The sequence below is a fragment of the Dromiciops gliroides genome, chromosome 4, assembly GCF_019393635.1.
Source record: "Dromiciops gliroides isolate mDroGli1 chromosome 4, mDroGli1.pri, whole genome shotgun sequence".
Lineage (NCBI taxonomy): Eukaryota > Metazoa > Chordata > Mammalia > Microbiotheria > Microbiotheriidae > Dromiciops > Dromiciops gliroides.
In genome coordinates, this window is record NC_057864.1 from 180,997,307 (window position 1) to 181,016,866 (window position 19,560).

The 19,560-nt window shown below is 46.5% G+C and overlaps 1 protein-coding gene across 1 annotated transcript; it reads left to right on the plus strand.

The window, feature by feature from the left end:
- Positions 1–563: 563 nt before the first annotated feature.
- P3H4 (prolyl 3-hydroxylase family member 4 (inactive)) lies at positions 564–15,195 on the plus strand. The gene is made up of 8 exons (XM_043964116.1): positions 564–1,094; positions 2,650–2,799; positions 2,970–3,141; positions 6,308–6,436; positions 7,265–7,410; positions 8,983–9,066; positions 13,041–13,185; positions 13,788–15,195. The coding sequence occupies exons 1-8, from the start codon at positions 624–626 to the stop codon at positions 13,802–13,804; spliced, it is 1,314 nt and encodes a 437-aa protein (XP_043820051.1). The 5' UTR covers positions 564–623; the 3' UTR covers positions 13,805–15,195.
- Positions 15,196–19,560: the final 4,365 nt, after the last annotated feature.

Genomic DNA, 19,560 nt, shown 5'->3' on the forward strand with positions numbered 1-19,560 from the left:
TGTGCTAGGCGCTGTGCTAAACGCTACAGATATCTCATTTAATGCAGTGACCTGAAATCACAGCCTTATATAGTATTAGAATAATCCCCTGGACAGCCTGGTCCTCTGGAAGCTATGGCTTAGCGTGGACAGAATGATGGGCTTGGAGACATTCCTCCTTTCCCTCAATTTCCTGATCATAACGGGTGGAGGAGATTCAGGTCTCCACGTGTAGAAAGCCTGGGCCACTCTCTTTGCAACCAGATAGTCCAGAGCTGGGGTGTCCTCCCTAAAGCGGGGCCTCTGGGCACTTACACTGTCACAGTGGGGTTGAAGATATTGGAAAGGAATGCTGGGAATTTGGTGGGGCCTAGACCATTGCTTCTTCCTCACTCTCCAAGGACAAATTCCTGGGTATGTTTCCCATTTTCCTTTTTGGGGAGTTTCCCACTCTTCTATGCCCATTCTGTTCTAAGCCCTAGTGCCCTCTCTAGTAAGACAGGCACTAAGACCCAGCTGACTGCCCCTCTGCTCCTCCCTGACCAGTCCCCCAAATCCCCGCCCCTTCCCCCACCTCCCAACCCCTTCTTCAGCATCTGGAGGCCAGGGCCCTCCAGGAGCCAGTGGGATTCCCAGCCTTGGGCATGGGGCAGTCGTGGGGGCTGCTGCTTCTCCTGGTGGGCAGTGTCTGGGCACAGTATGAAAAGTATAGTTTTCGGGGCTTCCCCCCTGAGGACCTAATGCCTTTAGGCTCAGCCTATGCCTATGCCCTGGAGCAGTATGAGGGTGAGAGCTGGAAGGAGAGTGCCCGATACCTGGAGGCATCGCTGAGGTTGCACAGGCTGCTTCAGGATAGCGAGGCCTTCTGCCATGCCAACTGCAGCAGCGCCAGACCCTCTGGGGAGCACTCCCCAGGCTGGGGGACCAAAGAAGAGCTGGAGGAGGAGTGGGGCCGAGAGCTCTGGTTTTTTGGGCAGGTGTTGGAGCGGGCAGCCTGCCTGAAGAGGTGCAAAGGGACCCTGCCAGCCTTCCAGGTGCCTTACCCTCCTCGACAACTGCTCAAGGATTTCCAGAGTCGGCTGCCTTATCAGTACCTGCATTATGCCCTATTTAAGGTACCAGTCTTCCTTCCCACTTCTCTCCATTCCCACTCCCCCCTCTCAACATCTCTAAGTTCTGGAATCCGTTGTGCCTCTCAAATATTTGGCCTCTAGCTTCTACCTATCTTTCTTTAGTATTCTCCAGTCTTTGTCCCTCTTTTGTGAGTGCTGTGCCAGTCCCTAATCCTCTGCCCCTCATTGATCCCCCAACTTCCATCTTTTCCCCTCTCCTTCCCCCATCTACAACTCCTATAACTTCCGTGTTTCATCATCCCTGCATCTCTTCCCCAATGTAGATTCAATTCAATTCAATAAAACATTTATTAGGCACCTCCTGTGCCATCCAGAAAGACTCATGTCCTCCAGTGTCACTCAATTACTTCTTCTCTTCCTTAATATCCTCCTAGTTCCTACTTCTCTCTTGCATTGCTTCCAACGCCCTTGTTTCCCGTCTTCTCCCGACTTTTGCTTCTCTTCCCCAGTGTGCCCTACTTATCTTTCTTTTCCTCTCACCTGGACTATTGCAACAGTCTCTTAACTGGTCTCCCTCTTTCAAGGATCTACCCTCTTGAGTGGTCTACTTCCACACAAGAGCCAAAGTGATATTCCATGTCTGATCTGGTCATTTCCCTTGCTCAAAAAGCTGCAGTGACTCCCTATAGGACCTCTAAGATGAAATGTCAACTCTTCTGTTTGGCATTTGAAAGTCTGTCCAATCTGGCTTCCACCCACCTTTCCAGACTTACTGCACATTACTTTCCTTCAGCCAGACTGATCTACTTGCTATTCCTGGTATAAAACAACATTCCATCTTCATTGTGTTTTTTGCCCAGGCTGACCCCTGTGCCTGGAATTCACTTCCTCCTCATCTCCAATTTCTAGAATCTCTAGCTCCCTCCAGAGCCCACCTCAACCTCTCCTCCCCAAATGAGGCCTTTTCTTATCCCACAAGGTATTTTGTTTTTATTTATATGTGTGCCTATTGTTTCCCTTTCATAGAATGTAAGCTTTTGAGGGCAGGGACAATTCTAGTTTTATCTTTCTATCTCTAGGGCTTAACATAGTACCCTATACAAAGCAGATGCTTATTAAATGTGCATGAATTGATTGATTTCTTCTCTCACCTTGTTCCTCTTCCTTAGGATCCCCTAACTCCTGCCCCTCTCCACCATTTTACCCCCAGCCCCTATCTTTGGCCCTTGGTGTCACTCTTCTCCCCATTCTGATCCCTTCACTATTTTCCCCCTGTCCCAAGCCTCCATCTTCTGGACTGGGAAGATTTGTGTTGGGGGTGGGGGTGCAGCTAGGTGGCGCAGTGGATAAAGTACCGGCACTGGAATCAGGAGGACATGAGTTCAAATTTGACCTCAGACACTTGACACTTCCTAGCTGTGTGACCTTGGGCAAGTCACTTAACCCTCACTGCCCCGCAAAACAAAACAAAACAAAAACCCAAAACCCAAAAAGATTTGTGTTCAGGAAATTACAAGAACCTCTCCTTCCTTATTCTTCCCCAAGAATTTGAGTGATTCCTCTATTCTGATCCTCTATCCAACCCCTTTCTATCTAGTCCAACCAGCTAGAGAAAGCAGTGGCTGCTGCCTACACCTTCCTGCAGAGGAACCCCAAGCATGAGATGACCACCAAATACCTTAACTACTACAGGGGCCTGCTGGATGTTGATGAGTACCTCACAGACCTGGAGGCCCACCCCTATGAGGTGGGAGCCTGTGGATGGGAAAAAGGATAGGGAGGGAATGTGGAAAATGGGTGAATCTGGTGGAGAAAAGGGAAGGACTGGGAAGTGGGCTTGAAATGTAGCCCCTCCTTCTCATTCCAAGGTTTGTCAGAAAACCAGGGTTCAACTCCCCCAAATATCTCCTCTCCCAGGCAGTGTTTGTCCAGGCTGTGAAGCTCTACAATAGTGGTGATTTCCGCAGCAGTGTTGGGGATATGGAGCGAGCTCTTGCTGAGTATCTCACGGTCTTTGCCAGTTGCCTGGCTGGTTGTGAGGGGGCCCATGAGCTGTCAGATTTCAAGGACTTCTACCCAGCTATTGCAGGTACCCTGTTACTATCTCATTATTATTCTGCACTTCTTCAGGTTTCCCCCATTGAATCACTTCTGGGGACCCTAGTATCCCCAATGAAGGGGATCCTTTGGAAACAGCCCCACCTTAGACCCTGCTAAAATAAAAACCTCATCTCCATGAGAGATTCTCCCCACTAACCTCAACTTACTGATTTCAATTCAATAAACATTCGATGACTACCTACTATATGAGCTAGATGCTAGGGACTCAGAGATCAAAAACCCCTTGAGGGGGTTATAGTCTACTGGGGAGGAGGACAGAACATGTATACAATTAAGAAGAAGTATCATCTAATGTCTCCATGACCTCATTAATGTAAGTACTCCTACAACAGGGGTTTTTAACCTGGGGTCCAAGAACTTGGTTTTAAAAATAATAATAATATTTTTCCCCCTATTATATGTAAAAATGATTTTAATCTTTGTTTTTTCCAATTTTTGAGTTCCAAATTCTCTCCTATGTTCTCTCCCTTCTGTCATTGTGAAGGTAAGCAATTTGATAAAGGTTATACATGTACAGTCATGCAAAACATTTCCATATTAGTCATGTTGTGAAAATTAACACACATACAAAACCAAGAAGAAATATAGAGGAAGTTAAAAAAATTCTTCGATCTGCATTCAGATTCCATCAGTTTTTTCTCTGGAGGTGGATAGTGTTTTTCATTCAGAATTGTCTTGGGTCTTTGTATTGCTGGGAATAGCTAAGTCACTGGTTCTGCTCACTTCACTTTGCATCAGTTCATGTAAGTCTTTCCAGGTTTTTCAGAAAGCATCCTGCTTCTCATTTCTTTTTCTTTTTTGGGGGGGGGGCAGGGCAATGAGGATTAAGTGACTTGCCCAGGGTCACACAGCTAGTAAGTGTCAAGTGTCTGAGGCCAGACTTGAACTCAGGTCCTCATGAATCCAGGGCTGGTGCTTTATCCACTGTGCTACCTGGCTGCCCCAGAAAATCACTTTTACAGATGAATGGAGGACAGATCACAGTGGGGAGAGATGAAGCAAGGAGACCAATTAGACTATTTCAGTAGTTCAGGAGTGTGGTGATGAGGAATTGAAATATGGTGGTGGCTGCATGGATAGAGAGAAGAGAATGTATGAATAGAGCGCTGGTCCTGGCATCAGGAAGACCTGAGTTCAAATCCAGCCTTAGACATTTGCTAGCTGTGTGACCCTGGACAACTCACTTAACACCAATTGCCTCCAAAACCCAAAATAAAACCAAAGAAAGAAAGAAAGATTGTACACACATAACCTGGTTGCTGTCTTGTGGAGGGGGAGGAAAGGGAGGGAGGGAGAAAAATTTGGAATTCTAAATCTTGTGAAAATGAATGTTGAAAACTACCCTTATATGTAACTGGAAAAAATGAAATAAATGTTTGTTGCAAAAAAAAAAAAAAGAAAGAAAGGAGGGGGGATGTATATGGGAGGTGCTGGGAAGGTAGATTTGGGTATCTGGAGTCAGTAAGAGTGCTGAGTCAAGGATAACACAGAGGGGAGCAGCTAGATGGCGCAGTGCATAAAGCACTGACCCTGGATCCAGGAGGACCTGAGTTCAAATCTGGCCTTGGACACTTGACACTTACTAGCTGTGTGACCCTGGGCAAGTCACTTAACCCTCATTGCCCTGAAAAAAAGGGGTGGGGGTAACAGAAATTTCCAGCCCAGGTGATTAGGAAGATGGTGGTACCTTTAAATATTATGGAATTTCAGAAGAAGGGAGGGCTTTGGGGTAAAAGAGCGAATTCTATTTTGTACATATAGAGTTTGAGATGCCTATAGGACACTCAGAGATTTCCAAAAGGTGTCAGAGGCTCAGGACTGGAACTCAGGGGAGAGATGAGGATTGGTTATATAGCTCTGGGAATTATCTACATAGAGATGATAACTGAACCCTTGAGAGCTGATGAGGTCACTGATTGATATAATATTGAAGGAGAAGAGAAGAGCACCCAGGACAGAGCCTTTGGGGACACCTATGGTTAGTGGACATGGCACAGATCAGAGACAGGAGGAGAACCAAGAGAACAGTATCATGAAAACCTAGAGAGGAGAGATTCAGTAGAAGGTGATCAACAATGCTGCAGAGAGGTCAAGAAATATGAGGCTTGAGAAAAGGACATTAGGTTTGGTCATGAAGAGCTCATTGGTAGCTTGAGGGAGCAGTTTCAGTTGAATGATAAGGTTGGAAGTCAAATGGCAAAGGGTTTAGAAGTGAGTGAGTGAGGGGCAGCTAGGTGGCGCAGTGGATAAAGCACCAGCCCTGGATTCAGGAGTTCCTGAGTTCAAATCCCGCCTCAGACACTTAACACTTACTAGCTGTGTGACCCTGGGCAAGTCACTTAACACCATTGCCCCATTAAAAAAAAAAAAGAAGTGAATGAGAGAGAGAGAGAGAGAGGGGCTATCTACTAGAGAAGATGGGATGGGATGATATCAAGGGTGTATATGGGTTTGGGGTTTTTTTGTTTTGTTTTGTTTTGGTGGGGCAATGAGGGTGAAGTAACTTGACCAGGGTTACACAGCTAGTAAGTGTCAAGGGTCTGAGGTTGCATTTGAACTCAGGTCCTCCTGAATCCAGGGCTGGTGCTCTATCCACTGCGCCACCTAGCTGCCCCCAAAGAAGGTGTTCTTTGTTTTTTTGGTTTTTTTTTTTTAGTGAGGCAATTGGGGTTAAGTGACTTGCCCAGGGTCACACAGCTAGTAAGTGTTAAGTGTCTGAGGCCGGATTTGAACTCAGGTACTCCTGATTCCAGGGTCAGTGCTCTATCTACTGTGCCACCTAGCTGCCCCCAGAAGGTGTTCTTAATGAATGGACTCAATATTGGGAATGCCAGTGGAACACAAGGACTCTATACCAGCACACAGCCAGCCTATCTTGTTTCTTCATCATGCATTTACCTTTGATGACTTGGATACCCAATAATTCCTAGGAAGAGAGAATGTAGGAAGTGGCACCTGAGTTCTGCTCAGGAATGGCCACTATCCTTAGACCCCTTGAGCTTCTAGTTCTTTCCCCAGGGCTCTTGTTGGATGCTGCATTCCAAAGGACGGGAGTAATCTGAGTTTGGGGCAGATTAGAGGTTGTAGTTGTTTTATTGATCACATCTTCCATCCCCTCTTCCCCCACCCTGTAGACCGTTTTGCAGAATCTCTGCAGTGCAAAGTGGACTGTGAGGCCAACCTAACCCCCAATGTGGGTGGCTACTTTGTGGACAAATTCGTGGCTACAATGTATCACTACCTCCAATTTGCCTACTACAAATGTAAGTCCTTCCATGGGAGAAGAAGGGAAGGATGGGAAAGATGGATGCAAGTAATTGATGTTGGAGATTTGGGGCCCACAAAGAAGAGGGGAATGATGAGAAAGGTGGATGTAAATATTCAAGGGTGGAGAATTGGCACCCACAAAGAAGTGGGGAGGATGGAAAAGGAGCAGGATGTGAGTATTTTTTTTTAAAGGATGTGAGTATTTGAGAATAGGGGAGTGAGGTCTGCAAAGAGATATATAGCAGGGCCTTGGGGCAGGGGGCGGACCTAGGAAAGACTTTGGTTGGTACAGGAACAGAGGGGATTTAGGGACAGGAACAGTTTGGGGGACACTCAGAGGAGGACCAAGGCAATCTGAGAAAGGGGAAAGAAGGGAGGCTGAACCTTGGAAGAGCAGGAAGAATACCTAGGAAAGGAGAATATAGTTGCTGATGAGGTATGAGGAGAAGAGTGAACAGAAGAAAATTGTTCCTGGGTGAGGAGAAAACCAGGGTGGGAATTCCTGGGAGGTGGAAGCCGGGAGGGGGATAATGAGATAAAAGATGGGAGTAGGGGCAGCTAGGTGGCGCAGTGGATAGAGCACCAGCCCTGGATTCAGAGTACCTGAGTTCAAATCGGGCCTCAGACACTTAACACTTACTAGCTGTGTGACCCTGGGCAAGTCACTTAACCCCAATTGCCTCACTTAAAAAAAAAAAAAAGATGGGAGTGGAGGAATCTTGCCCTGGAAGAGATGAACAATGGGGAGGGGGAAGATGGAGAAGATTGGTCTCAACTGTGGGTGTGGGCACGGCTCTCCCTTACCCGTAACTCTATTTTCCCAGTGAATGATGTTCGACAGGCTGCCCGAAGCGTAGCCAGCTACATGCTCTTTGACCCTTCAGACAGCATAATGCAGCAAAACTTGGTGTATTACCGATTTCACCGAGAGCGCTGGGGGCTGCAGGAGGAGGACTTCCAGCCCCGGGAGGTGGGACTCACTTATGAGTTACTTTCATGTCATGTCTTTGATTTTTTACTATAATATTTTTTGTGGGGCAATGGGGGTTAAGTGACTTGCCCAGGGTCACACAGCTAGTAAGTGTCAAGTGTCTGAGGCCAAATTTGAACTCAGGTCCTCCTGACTCCAAGACCAGTACTCTATCCACTGTACCACCTAGCTACCCTGATTTATTATTATTTTTTTTCGGGGGGGGGGGTTTGAGGCAATCGGGGTTAAGTGACTTGCCCAAGGTCACACAGCTAGTAAGTGTCAAGTGTCTGAGTTCAAATTTGAACTCAGGTCCTCCTGACTCCAGGGCCAGTGCTCTATCTACTGCGCCACCTAGCTGCCCCCTGATTTATTATTTTTTAAAAGACTAAATTCTGACTTCAGAACCCTTTACTCCCATCCCTGTTTGGGGGATCCCTTTAGCTTACACCCCCTGGAGGTGGGAAAGCTGTGCTGAGATCCAGAGCAGGCTAACCTGCTTGCATTCATCAACCCTACAGTACCTAAGAGTTCCGTCCAGGGATGTTCTGTCCCAGTCCCTCTTCTCATGTAGGCCTCAGAGTTAGCCTCCTACCTTCTATCCTCAGGTCTCAGAAGAATCTCACTCACTTACTCTCCTCCTGGTGTGGTAGACACAGTAAGAGCTTTGAAGTCAGACAACACTAGGTTAAAATTCTGCCTTTGTTACTTACTAGTCATGTGACCTTGAACAAATCCATTCCCCTCTCTGAGCTTTGGTTGTTGTTGTTGTTTGTCCTTCATTCTTGAGGAGGACCATGACATTGGGAATGTGATGTCATGACTTGCACCGAATTGGATTTAAGTGAGGGAAGGCTGTGCAAAGTCTCCAACCTCACTGTCTCCTCCAGAGTCATCTGGGTCTAGTGACAAGATATATAACAGGGAGCAGCTTTCTGGGGCAGCCAGGTAGCACAGTGGATAAAGCACCGATCCTGGATTCAAGAGGACCTGAGTTCAAATCCAACCTCAGACACTTGACACTTACTAGCAGTGTGACCCTGGATAAGTCGCTTAACCCTCATTGCCTCACAAAAAATCAGAACAAAACAAGACACAATATTAAAAACTATCTCTACATGTAACTGGAAAATAAAATACTTAAAAAAAAAGATATATATCAGGACGACTAGAGATGACCCCAGATGTTTAAGACAAATCACTTCACTCCATTTGCCTCAGTTTCCTTATCTGTAAAATGAGCTGGAGAAGGAAATGGCAAAACCACTTCTAGTATCTTTGCCAAGAAGACCCCAAATGGGGTGGTGAAGAGTAGGATGTGACTGACTAACAACAACAGCAACAATTTCTGGTATTTTCTGTGTGTAGCACATTGCCTCTCTAAGAGAAGGGTGCCTGGTACCAGGGAGCCAGTAGATAACGTCCCTCTGAAGCATAATAAATGCAAGCTTCATGTAGAAAGCAGCAAGCAAGGACATGGAGCCCCCACCAGTAGAAAGCTGGGAGGTTGCCAGTGTAAATAAGGTCTAAATCTATCATCCTACATTCCATTCACCTTCTGCCTCACTCCAGGAAGCGATGCTGTACCACAACCAGACCACAGAACTCCGGGAGCTGCTAGATTTTGCTCGTTTATATTTGCAAGCAGATGATGAGGTGAGTGTTCTGCTTCTTCCTGACCTGGGTGGATGAAGGAAGGATGCCTGGCTACGTGTGTGTGTGTGTGTGTGTGTGTGGGGGTATTGTCCACAAGTTCTGCCCCATTTTAGAAGAAACTGCCTCTAGGAAGAGGTATAGTAATGATTACACAAGATCATAGAATTTAGAACTGAAAGACACCTTTAGAAGCCAATTAATCCAATTTTCTCTTTTTTACGTAGGATTTGTGAGATAACTGATTATTAAATAACCAATTATTGGGGAGATCCAGGTGTTTTTTTCCCCCTTCCTAGATCCTCATTCTCTACTTCTCTACAAGGCCAAGACTGCATCTGAAGGACATTGTTGATATTGGATTAACTTGTTGATATTGGATATTTGATTAACTTTTTCCTCAGTCTTATTCAGACCCTTTGTTGTTTGTTCTTCATTCTTTTTTTGTTTGTTCGTTTTTTTGGGTTTTTTTAGTGAGACAATTGGGGTTAAGCAACTTGCCCAGGGTCACACAGCTAGTAAGTATTAAGTGTCTGAGGCCGGATTTGAACTCAGGTCCTCCTGAATCCAGGGCCGGTGCTCTATCCACTGTGCCATCTAGCTGCCCCTGTCCTTCATTCTTTTTTTTTTTTTTTTTTGCAGGGCAATGGGGGTTAAGTGACTTGCCCAGGGTCACACAGCTAGTAAGTGTCAAGTGTCTGAGGCCGGATTTGAACTCAGGTCCTCCTGAATCCAGGGCCGGTGCTTTATCCACTGCGCCACCTAGCTGCCCCTCTGTCCTTCATTCTTGAAGAGGACCATGACATGGGGAGGTGATGTCATGATTGCAGTGAATTGGATTTAAGTGAGGGAGGTCTGTGCAGAGTCACCAGCCTCATTCTCTCCTCTGGCCCTAGTGGCAATATTTACATCAGGAAGACTGGAGATGGCCCCCGATGTTTGAGGCAATTGGAGTTAAGTGACTTACCCAGGGTTACGCAGCTAGTAGTGTCAAGTGTCTGAGGATGGATTTGAACTCAGATCCTCTTGACTTCAGAGCCAGTGCTCTATGGACTGAAAGTGTAGAAGTCCATTTTGTTCTATTCAGGTTTAGGTGGGGATAGATCTTTTGTCTAGATTGCTGGGGTGATTTGGAAGTAAATGACATAATCAAAGTCATATCCCCGACCCTCATTAGAATAGGTCCACCCCTCATTATAATACTCATTCTCTTATTACCTGTTAACCAATCAAAATCCACTGCCACCCTCAGGAACACCCATTCTTCCAAGGGCATATAAGCCTTTCATGGATTCCATGAGGGGTCTTTGGCATTCAAGAGTGCCGCTGACCCCTTTTATTAATTTTTGCTAGTATGATCAATAAAATGATTAATTATCCAGGAACTACATTTCTTGAATTTTTTTATGTCACAATTTGAGACAGCATCACATAGTGTAGTATAGGGTAGGTGACTGGGGTTTGAATTCCAGCTCCAATAATGACTAGTTGTGGGGAAACCACTAATCCTCTCTGACTTTTATCTAGCATCTTCCTCTATTGACCTACCTTACAGTGTTCTTAGGAGAAAAGCTCTTTGTAAGTTATATAAATGTCTTGTTATTTACCCTGTACTAGGCAAAACCACTTTTGTACACTCCTTCCTCTCCATGAACCTTCCTGCTGCCTCTCCCCACACTACATCCTCTCTGCTTTTTCAGACACCCAGTGTTTTCATGTGATCCCAGATAACAAATTTACTTGCCTGGACTTAAGTTTTTTTTTTATTAAAATTTTTTTGATGAAGAAAAATTAATGTTTTCTCCCTTTTACCTCCTCCTCTTCCCTTCCCCAGCCCCCACTCACCAAGTAGGGGAAAATAAACCTTTTAAAAAATATGTAGAGGGGCAGCTAGGAGCCCTGGATTCAGGAGGACCTGAGTTCAAATCCGGTCTCAGACACTTAACACTTACTAGCTGTGTGACCCTGGGCAAGTCATTTAACCCCAATTGCCTCATCCAAAAAAAATGTAGAGTCAAGCAAAACAAATTTCCATAGTGGTCATGCTAAAAAAAAATATGTCTCAATCCACACCCTGATTCCATCACATCTCTGTTAGGAGGAAGGTAGCATGCTTCATTATGGGTTCTCTGGAATTGTGGTTATTCATTGCCTTGATCAGAGATCTAAAGTCTTCCAAAGCTGTTTATCTTTTTTGGGGGGGCGGGGCAATGGGGGTTAAGTGACTTGCCCAGGGTCACACAGCTAGTAAGTGTCAAGTGTCTGAGTCTGGATTTGAACTCAGGTCCTCCTGAATCCAGGGCCAGTGCTTTATCCACTGCGCCACCTAGCTGCCCCAAAGCTGTTTATCTTTACAGTATTGTTATTATAGTATAAATTGTTCTCCTGGTTCTGCTCCCTTTGCTCTGCCTCAGTTCAGACAAGTTTTCTCATGTTTCTCTGAAAGAGTAAGACTTAATATATTACTCTTTGAAGGAAAATTTATAGTTTACAAAAAAGGACCCTAGGGAAAGGACAGTGAAGAAGTGAGACTTTGTTATTATTTCTACGTTGGGATTTCAAGTCTCTGTGGAGGTGCTTTTGGAAGCCCTCTTGCCACACTCCACCATCCATCCTAGGGGCCTTGAGGGAGGGAGCCCCAGTCAAAGGGTACTTTATCCCAACAGCTAGCAAACTCCCAACTCTTTTCTTTCCTAATCCTGGTGATTTGTGATCCACAGCTGCTTAGGCAAAAATCCCCCTCCCCTGTTGCTGCTCCCCATTCTCTCATCTTCATTCACCTCAACCCTACTACTTCCCTAGACCCTCTGACCTCTTTTTCTATTTTATGCTTCATCTTAGACCTTTCTCCTCTCACGCTTTCCATTTTCTTGAATTCATGGAATCCTGACTCCCTGGGAAGACACTGTGTCCCTGGCCATCCTCTCCAGTACTGACTGGATGTGCATTGTCTCATGGTCCTCCCTTGTTCTCCCTCCCAGGGAGCAGGTGGAGAAACAGATAATATTCCTTGCTTCTCACTGCTACTTTCAGACTCCCTGCTGACATTACACAACAACTTCTCCCTTGAGGTTCATTCTGTGACGAGATATCCCAGTTTATGTGCTGTCTCCCAAGGGAAGTCTTCCTGGGTCCCTTTAGTAGTCTGTGCTTGTTACCCCTCCTTCCTCAAATTATCTTGGATATACCTATATCTTTACCTATTGATATCCCCAAAGATAAAATGTAAGCTCCTTGAGGGTAGGGACTGTTTTTTTCTTTCTTGTATTTCTGGCACTTAGCCCAGTGCCTTAATGCTTATTGGTTTGGATTGGGTTAGGAACTTTTCTGGGACCCCTTGAACCATACCATATGGATCCACTGTTAAGCTGATTCTACCCCTGGATACCTAAGCTGAGAAGGAACTGGGTGGTGGTAGAAGTGGTAGTAAAGAGTTGATATGTTGTAGAGGAAAGAACACTGGACTTGGTCTCATCTAAGTGGTGTGTGGCTAAATGTTTAACAACTGGCTTTCTGAAATGCAGGCACAAGATGCTTCTAAGTTCAAGTTCTAAGTTAAATTTGATTTAGTACCATTTTCTCCATCCCTTTCTTAAGTCTAGACAATCAACAAAACAACCAACCAGACCTTGATTTGTAGAGTTCGCTCATACGGAGAATTTAACAATTGCTTCTCCAGACGGATCTGGCTCCCGCAAAGCCCTGGTATAACCCAGATGGAATTTTGGCTTTGCTATTTGTGATGCTTGTGACTTTGGGCAGGTCATTTCCTGTCTTTGGACCTGTTTTCTCATCTGTAAAACTGGATGGCCGAACTCAAAGATCCCTTCTAGTTCCAAGGTCCATGATACCACATGGAGAGAACAATGCTGCCCTGGGTCCCTGTGACTGGGTAGAGATTTGGGGGAAAGGCCAGGTCACAGACATAAGCATTCTGCTTCTTCTTTCCTCTTCCTTTTAACTGGGGGCCAGTGTAGATGGAGCTAGAGGAGTCGGCAGTAACACTGGAGTCGGAACCACCACCAGCAGACACAGAGTTTGAAGGGGATGGTGACTATGAGGAAGGCATCTATGCAGATTGGTGGCAAGAGCCCAATGCCAAGGGTGATGAAGCAGAAGCAGGTCAGTGCCTGGGAGAGGGTTGGGGGTCTGTGTGGGGGAGATGAGTAGGTTGGGATGGGATCTGGATTTGTATGAAGGAGGTAGGTGTGTGTGTGTGATATAGAGATTAGATGGTACAAAGAACTTTCCAAGAGAAGTAGGTGGAACTCAGTGGGTCAGGGGGTGGGAGTGGGGAATTGACTAAGACAATTGCCTCCCTGGAGTGTCTAGTATATGAAAAACTATTGTCTGGGTTTTGGGAGAAAATTCTGCCTGTAGATAGGGGAACTTTTGAGATGAACTTTTCTATTTTTTTTTTTTTTAGTGAGGCAATTGGGGTTAAGTGACTTGCCCAGGGTCACACAGCTAGTAAGTGTTAAGTGTCTGAGGCCGGATTTGAACTCAGGTCCTCCTGACTCCAGGGCCGGTGCTCTATCCACTGCGCCATCTAGCTGCCCCTTGAGATGAACTTTTCACTAAAAATTTACTTATTCTTCTGTGACTGCCTGGTTGTTGCTCCTTTCCTGGACTATACTTTGAGACCAATCCTGATGTTGGGGGCATTAGTTGGAGCTTTCAGGGGTGGGGAAGACTAATCCTAATGTTTTCTTTTTTCTGTTCAGAGCCTGAGCAAGCATGAGTTGGAACCTTCCCTGGGGAGCACTCCAAAATACTGGGATGACCAGGCCCTCCTACCTCTAAGAAAGCATCAGCAGCAGCCACAGCAACAAATATTTATTAAAAATTCATGATGGGGGGCGGCTAGGTGGCGCAGTGGATAAAGCACTGGCCCTGGATTCAGGAGTACCTGAGTTCAAATCTGGCCTCAGACACTTGACACTTACTAGCTGTGTGACCCTGGGCAAGTCACTTAACCCCCATTGCCCCACAAAAAAAAAAAATTCATGATGAACACAACTGGCATGACCCTCCCCCCAACCACACACCCACCCACCCCCAGCCTCAGGGTCTGTGCTTCTCCGGGTCTTCAATTCTGCCTTCTTCATCTCTTCTCCTCTAGTTCCTGTGGAGCTAGTGTCGCCTGTAAAATTGGCCAAGGGGAAGGGAGAGAACTTCCCCTCTCTGCTTGGGTTATCCTATCCTCTCCTGTCACAACTTCCTGGACTCAGGAACCCTGGGACCTTAGCAGTGAGGCTTTGAATGGAAGCAGCTGCAAGCCTTAAACTGGACTTTGGCAAATATTGGAGACATGAGGAACAGGCCACTGTAGTGGAGAAGAGCATTGGAATAAGAATTGGGAGGCCTGAGTTCAAGTCCTGGCTGTCCTAATCAGCTCAGTGAATTTTAGGTGGTCAGTTCCCGTCCCTGGAACTCAGTTTCTTTATCTGAAGAATGAGGGGGTTGGATTGGATGATTGGTCCTTCCTGGACTGACAGTTGGGGTCTTATGAGGAAGAGGATTTGTGCAAATATGCTGCTATTTAAAATTCCAAGGATGTGTCTATTTTCTCTTGTCCAGTATTGGGGAGGGGGGTGTGGTGCTGCCCGTCTTTGCATGAGCCCAAGTTTGAAAGCATCTGATTTTAGAGCAGTATAGCAAGAATCTAGAACTAGAGAATTGGAAATAGTTTCTGTCTGGGCTCTGCTTTGCTGGATTCCCAATCCTCTGAATGCGGGTGGTGGGAGGGAACCAAGAGGTCCAGGGACCACATCTCATTCTTGGGATGGGGGAAGGGGAAAAGAGGAATCTTTGTTTTTTGAGACAGTGAGAAAATTAGGACTTGTTCCCCCTGTCCTAATCTTGCCTCAGACTCAAAATGGAGAAAGAGAGTAGAAGGAGTGAGGGTGGAGACTGGTGGATAGAACCCAAATTCATGACTCACCTCCCCCAAATTTCATCTCCCCAGTTGTTTTGCCTAGAGCCCCCATCTCCAGGGATCGCCTCTCCCCAGCTGACCAGCAGAGGGAGCCTCCAACATAGACATTTCAAGTCCTACTGTGGACAGTAGGGGAGTCTGGGGATTTTGTGTGGAAGATTCCCTTGTAAAGAAAATAACCTGTTATTATTAAAGACCAGCCTCACAATACATCTGTGTCTGTAGAGAAACCAACACAGCAACCTAGAAGGGGTAGTGAAATCAGATGTGTTGATGCACCCCTACAATTCTTGCTCCAAGAGGCTGAGGCTGCTGGATCACTTGAGCTTGGAAAGTCTGCTCTGCAGCGGAGCTAAAGTCAGTTGGGTGTCTGCACCAAAATGGTAACCCCCTGGAAGCGTGGGGCTACTTGGGTCCCCAAGCTTCTCGCTTTCATGTCCATCAACAGTGGCATTGGGTCCAGGAGTGGGAAAAATTGGGACATTCTGTCTTTTAAAAAAAGAAAAGGGGGCAGCTAGGTGGTGCAGTGGATAAAGCACCGGCCCTGGATTCAGGAGGACCTGAGTTCAAATCCAGCCTCAGACACTTGACACTTAATAATAGCTGTGTGACCCTGGGCAAGTCACTTAACTCTCATTGCCCCGCAAAAAAAAAAGAAAGGAAAAGCTAGTGAAAACAAACTCTTGTCTTGGGATAACTAGCCAAGCAAATATTTATTATATTTACTCCCCAGATTCACAAACTGCCCACCCTTTAAAAAAAAAAAAAGAGGGAAGAGGAAGGACAAAGGCTACTCCTTCTTCTTAGTCTTAGGAGATGGAACCAAAATCTGGGAGGCAGAGTCTCATGGTGCCTCAGTGTCCCCAGCCTGGCTGCCGTGTGACTCGAACTATGTCATCAATTCTTTGCTTCTTCCTTTATGGAACAGGGCGACCTCACCCCTCCACCCAGCTCCACCCTGCTCCTCCTGGGCCCTGGAGCTGAGGGTATAATTCTGATTCAGGATGGAGGGGAGGGAAGGAGTCAGAGACTTAGTCAAAGTTGGCTAACCCAGGTGATGATGTCCACCCCCTTACCCCTCCACCCCCACCCCCAAGCAGGGCAGTGCCTTCTTGTAGGTGGGTCAATTGGTGAAAGAGTTTTAGGTTGCGTCTTTATGACATTTCTCCATTGCTGTCCTAAGGAAGGTGAAACCACAGCCTCTGCCCCACCTCCTCCAGAGCCTAAGTGCTGTCATCACCTTTTCCAGACTCTTCCCACTAGGAAACACTCAGACCAGCAAGGGAGAGTAGCCCTGAGCATACACACACACACACACACACACACACACACACACATATACATATATACATATGCATATATATATATATATATATATATATAATTCTTTAAGGTTTGCAAAGGGTTTTACATATGTTATCACATTTGATCCTCAGGACCACTCTGGGAGGTGGGTGCTACAGTTGAGAAAACTGAGGCCGAGGGAGGTTATGACTTGTCCAGGGTCACCTAGCCCTAGTTTTCTCAACCTAAGGATTCAAACCCAGGTCTTCCTGACTCCAGGTTCGGCTGTGCTGCCTAGCTGCCGCATAACCCAGGGTGTTGTGTGACTGAGGGTGTGTGTGTGTGTCTTTGTTCATGAGTGTGTTCTATTTTTCAGTTTCGTAGGATAGACTAATAGTGGATCTCTATATTTGCCTCAGTGGGTTTGTTCACAGGTGTATGTATTTGTGTGTGTACCCATGAGTGGTTGGTTAGGTGACCATGTCTACATCTATCTCTGGATCCTGTATGTGAATGGGTAGTGATGTACTTGGGGCTTCGAGTACATGTAGGAAGGTACAACTCTCAGTAATAAGGAGGCAATGGTCGTCTCTATGGTCTCTGCCCTGGCCCGGCCACATGTGGGTTCTGTTCTGTTCTAGGTGTCACCATTTAAGAAAGACATCAATCAACTGGAGAACATCCAGAGTTACTCCCCCAAACAAACAAACAACCCAAAACACTAGGGGAGGAGGAGGGTGGTTATTTGAAGGACAGTCATGTGGAAGAGAGATTACATTTATTCTGTTTGTCCTCAGTGGGCAGAACCAAAGTAATGGGTGTAAGTCAACAAAGAAGCAAATGTAGAGTGGATGTCAGGAACCTGTCCAAAGAACTATGTGAAAGTGGGATGCACTGCCCCCAGAAAGGGGGGGGAGGGGATTCTTCCTTATCATCAGTCTTCAAACAAAAGCTGGGTGACCACTTTTTGCCGATAGCCCAGTGGGGATTTCTTTCAGGTATGGACTGCCCAAGGTGGTTACTGAAGTCTCTTCCAATTCTAAAATCCTGAGATTCTCTGAGGGCTTCATTTCTCTGAGGGGGGTGGGTCGGATTGGCTAGGAGGTGGGGGGTCTTTTTATCTCCCATTCAGCCTTATCTCTAATCTCTTCCTCATGTCCATCAGTCCCTACTGCAGTGGGCAGTGGAAGCTGACTGGTGTGGGGAGTAGGGGGGGTAGTTTGCCAAGCTGGGAGACGTGACCCTACACTCTATTTTCTGTCTTACTCATCTCTCATTCCAGGGGAGCCAGTCCCTCCTACTCTCTCACTGACGCCTCAGTCTCTCCATTGCCTAGCTAGCTCCCCAAACCGGTGAGACAGAGTCCCGTCCCAGCGTGGGCCCTCGGGGTGGCTCCCAGTCTGTCTCCCAACCTTGCCCAGCCCTGGACTCTCTCACCCTATTCATTTCTCCCTTCCCCCACCCCCTCATCCACAAGCCCTTCCCTGTTCTTTGCCACATCTTTCTTTACCCAACCTGGGATACTTCCACCTATCTTTCAGGGCTTCAATTTGTCCACCTGTGGCATGAGGGGAGGGAGAGCCAGAGAGATGATTCAAAAGAAAGTGCAGAGGAAAGCCCACAGGGGATCTGCTGGAACAAGAGAGAGTTCCCATGGGGCAGGCAGGGAGTGGTTGAGGAGATGGGGAGAACGAAAAGCGTTCAAGCATTCTTTCCTTTCGGTTTATGTCACTCTCTGGGATGTTGGGTTTTCTTCTGGGGAAGGAGCCAGGGCCTGAGAGAGGATACTAGGTGGACTGACAGGATGTGGAGACAAAGTCCCCTTTGCAGCCAGAGGCAAGGAATTTAGGAAGGAAGGAAGGAAGGAAAGAAGGGGAGGGGGGACCTCAACCCTTTGCTGTTTCCTCTGCTCTCCTACACAAGGACCCCGGGCTAGACAATCAATTGTTTACCACACAAGGGAAAATTTGTGGGCCCTTAGAGTGAGGAGTTGAAAAGTCATAGGGAGTCTGAATGACAAAGGGAAACTAGTGCCTTTTAGGTCTAGAACCCTGATTACGTGACCAAAGCCTCTCAGTGGGTCCTTTTTTGGGGTACTCTTCATCTGTTTTGTTTTTTTTTTAAAGATAGGCAATTGGGGTTAAGTGACTTGCCCAGGGTCACACAGCTAGTAAGTGTTAAGTGTCTGAGGCCGGATTTGAACTCAGGTCCTCCTGACTCCAGGGCCAGTACTCTATCCACTACGCCACCTAGCTGCCCCTTCATCTGTCTTTAGTCAGAATGATTCCTCTCTAGATGGCACAGTAGACTTGGAGTCAGGAAGACCTGAATTCAAATCCTGTCTTATTCACTTCCTAGCTCTATGACCCTGGACGAGTCACTTCATCTCTACTTGCCTCAATTTCCTCCTTTACAAAATGGGGATAATAATAGCACCTACCTCCAAAGGTTGTTGTGAGGATGAAATGAAATAATATTTGTAAAGTACTTTACAAACCTTAAAGTGCTATAAATCCTGGCTGATATTTTCTTCTTCTTCTTCCTCTTCTTCCTCCTTATCATTCTCATCATCATCTCTGATAGACTTTGTAAGGGGATGCAGTATTTAGGGCTGGAAGGGAACTTGAAGACAACCTTGTTCAATCTTTTTTGCAGATCTAATTTTAGTCCTTCCCCTGCCTAGCAGACTAGGGAATCCCCCCCCTCCCCTGAGGGCACTGGGGCATGTGCCCCAGGGCCAAGACAGGGGAGAATTGCACAGGCTGCTTCTTTCCAGTGGCCGGTGGTTTGGCATTGTGAGAGTGTGGGCTAGACACCCTGGTCTTTGAGGAAGGGGTTATTGGTAGAACAGGGAATAACTTGACTTCCCTGAATGATCCTTTCAAAGGTGGAGGTGGAGGATCCAACAAAGGGAAATTCTATCCCAGATTTGATTTTTTACTTAATGATTGCTGGGGTGGAAATGTTGGGAAGCCTGAGGGAAAGTGGCCATGGTCTTCTAGAGATGGTGATAGAAGATAGAAAAGTGAGACACTAATCTCACATGTATTCTAGATTTGGGGGAAAGCAGATTTCAAAGGGTTACGGGGAAGATGGCTAGGATCCCAACGGTTCAAAATGCTACTGGAGGGGCAGCTAGGTGGCGCAGTGGATAGAGCACTGGCCCTGGAGTCAGGAGGACCTGAGTTCAAATCCGGCCCCAGACACTTAACACTGACTAGCTGTGTGACCCTGGGCAAGTCACTTAGCCCCAGTTGCCTCACTAAAAAAAAAAA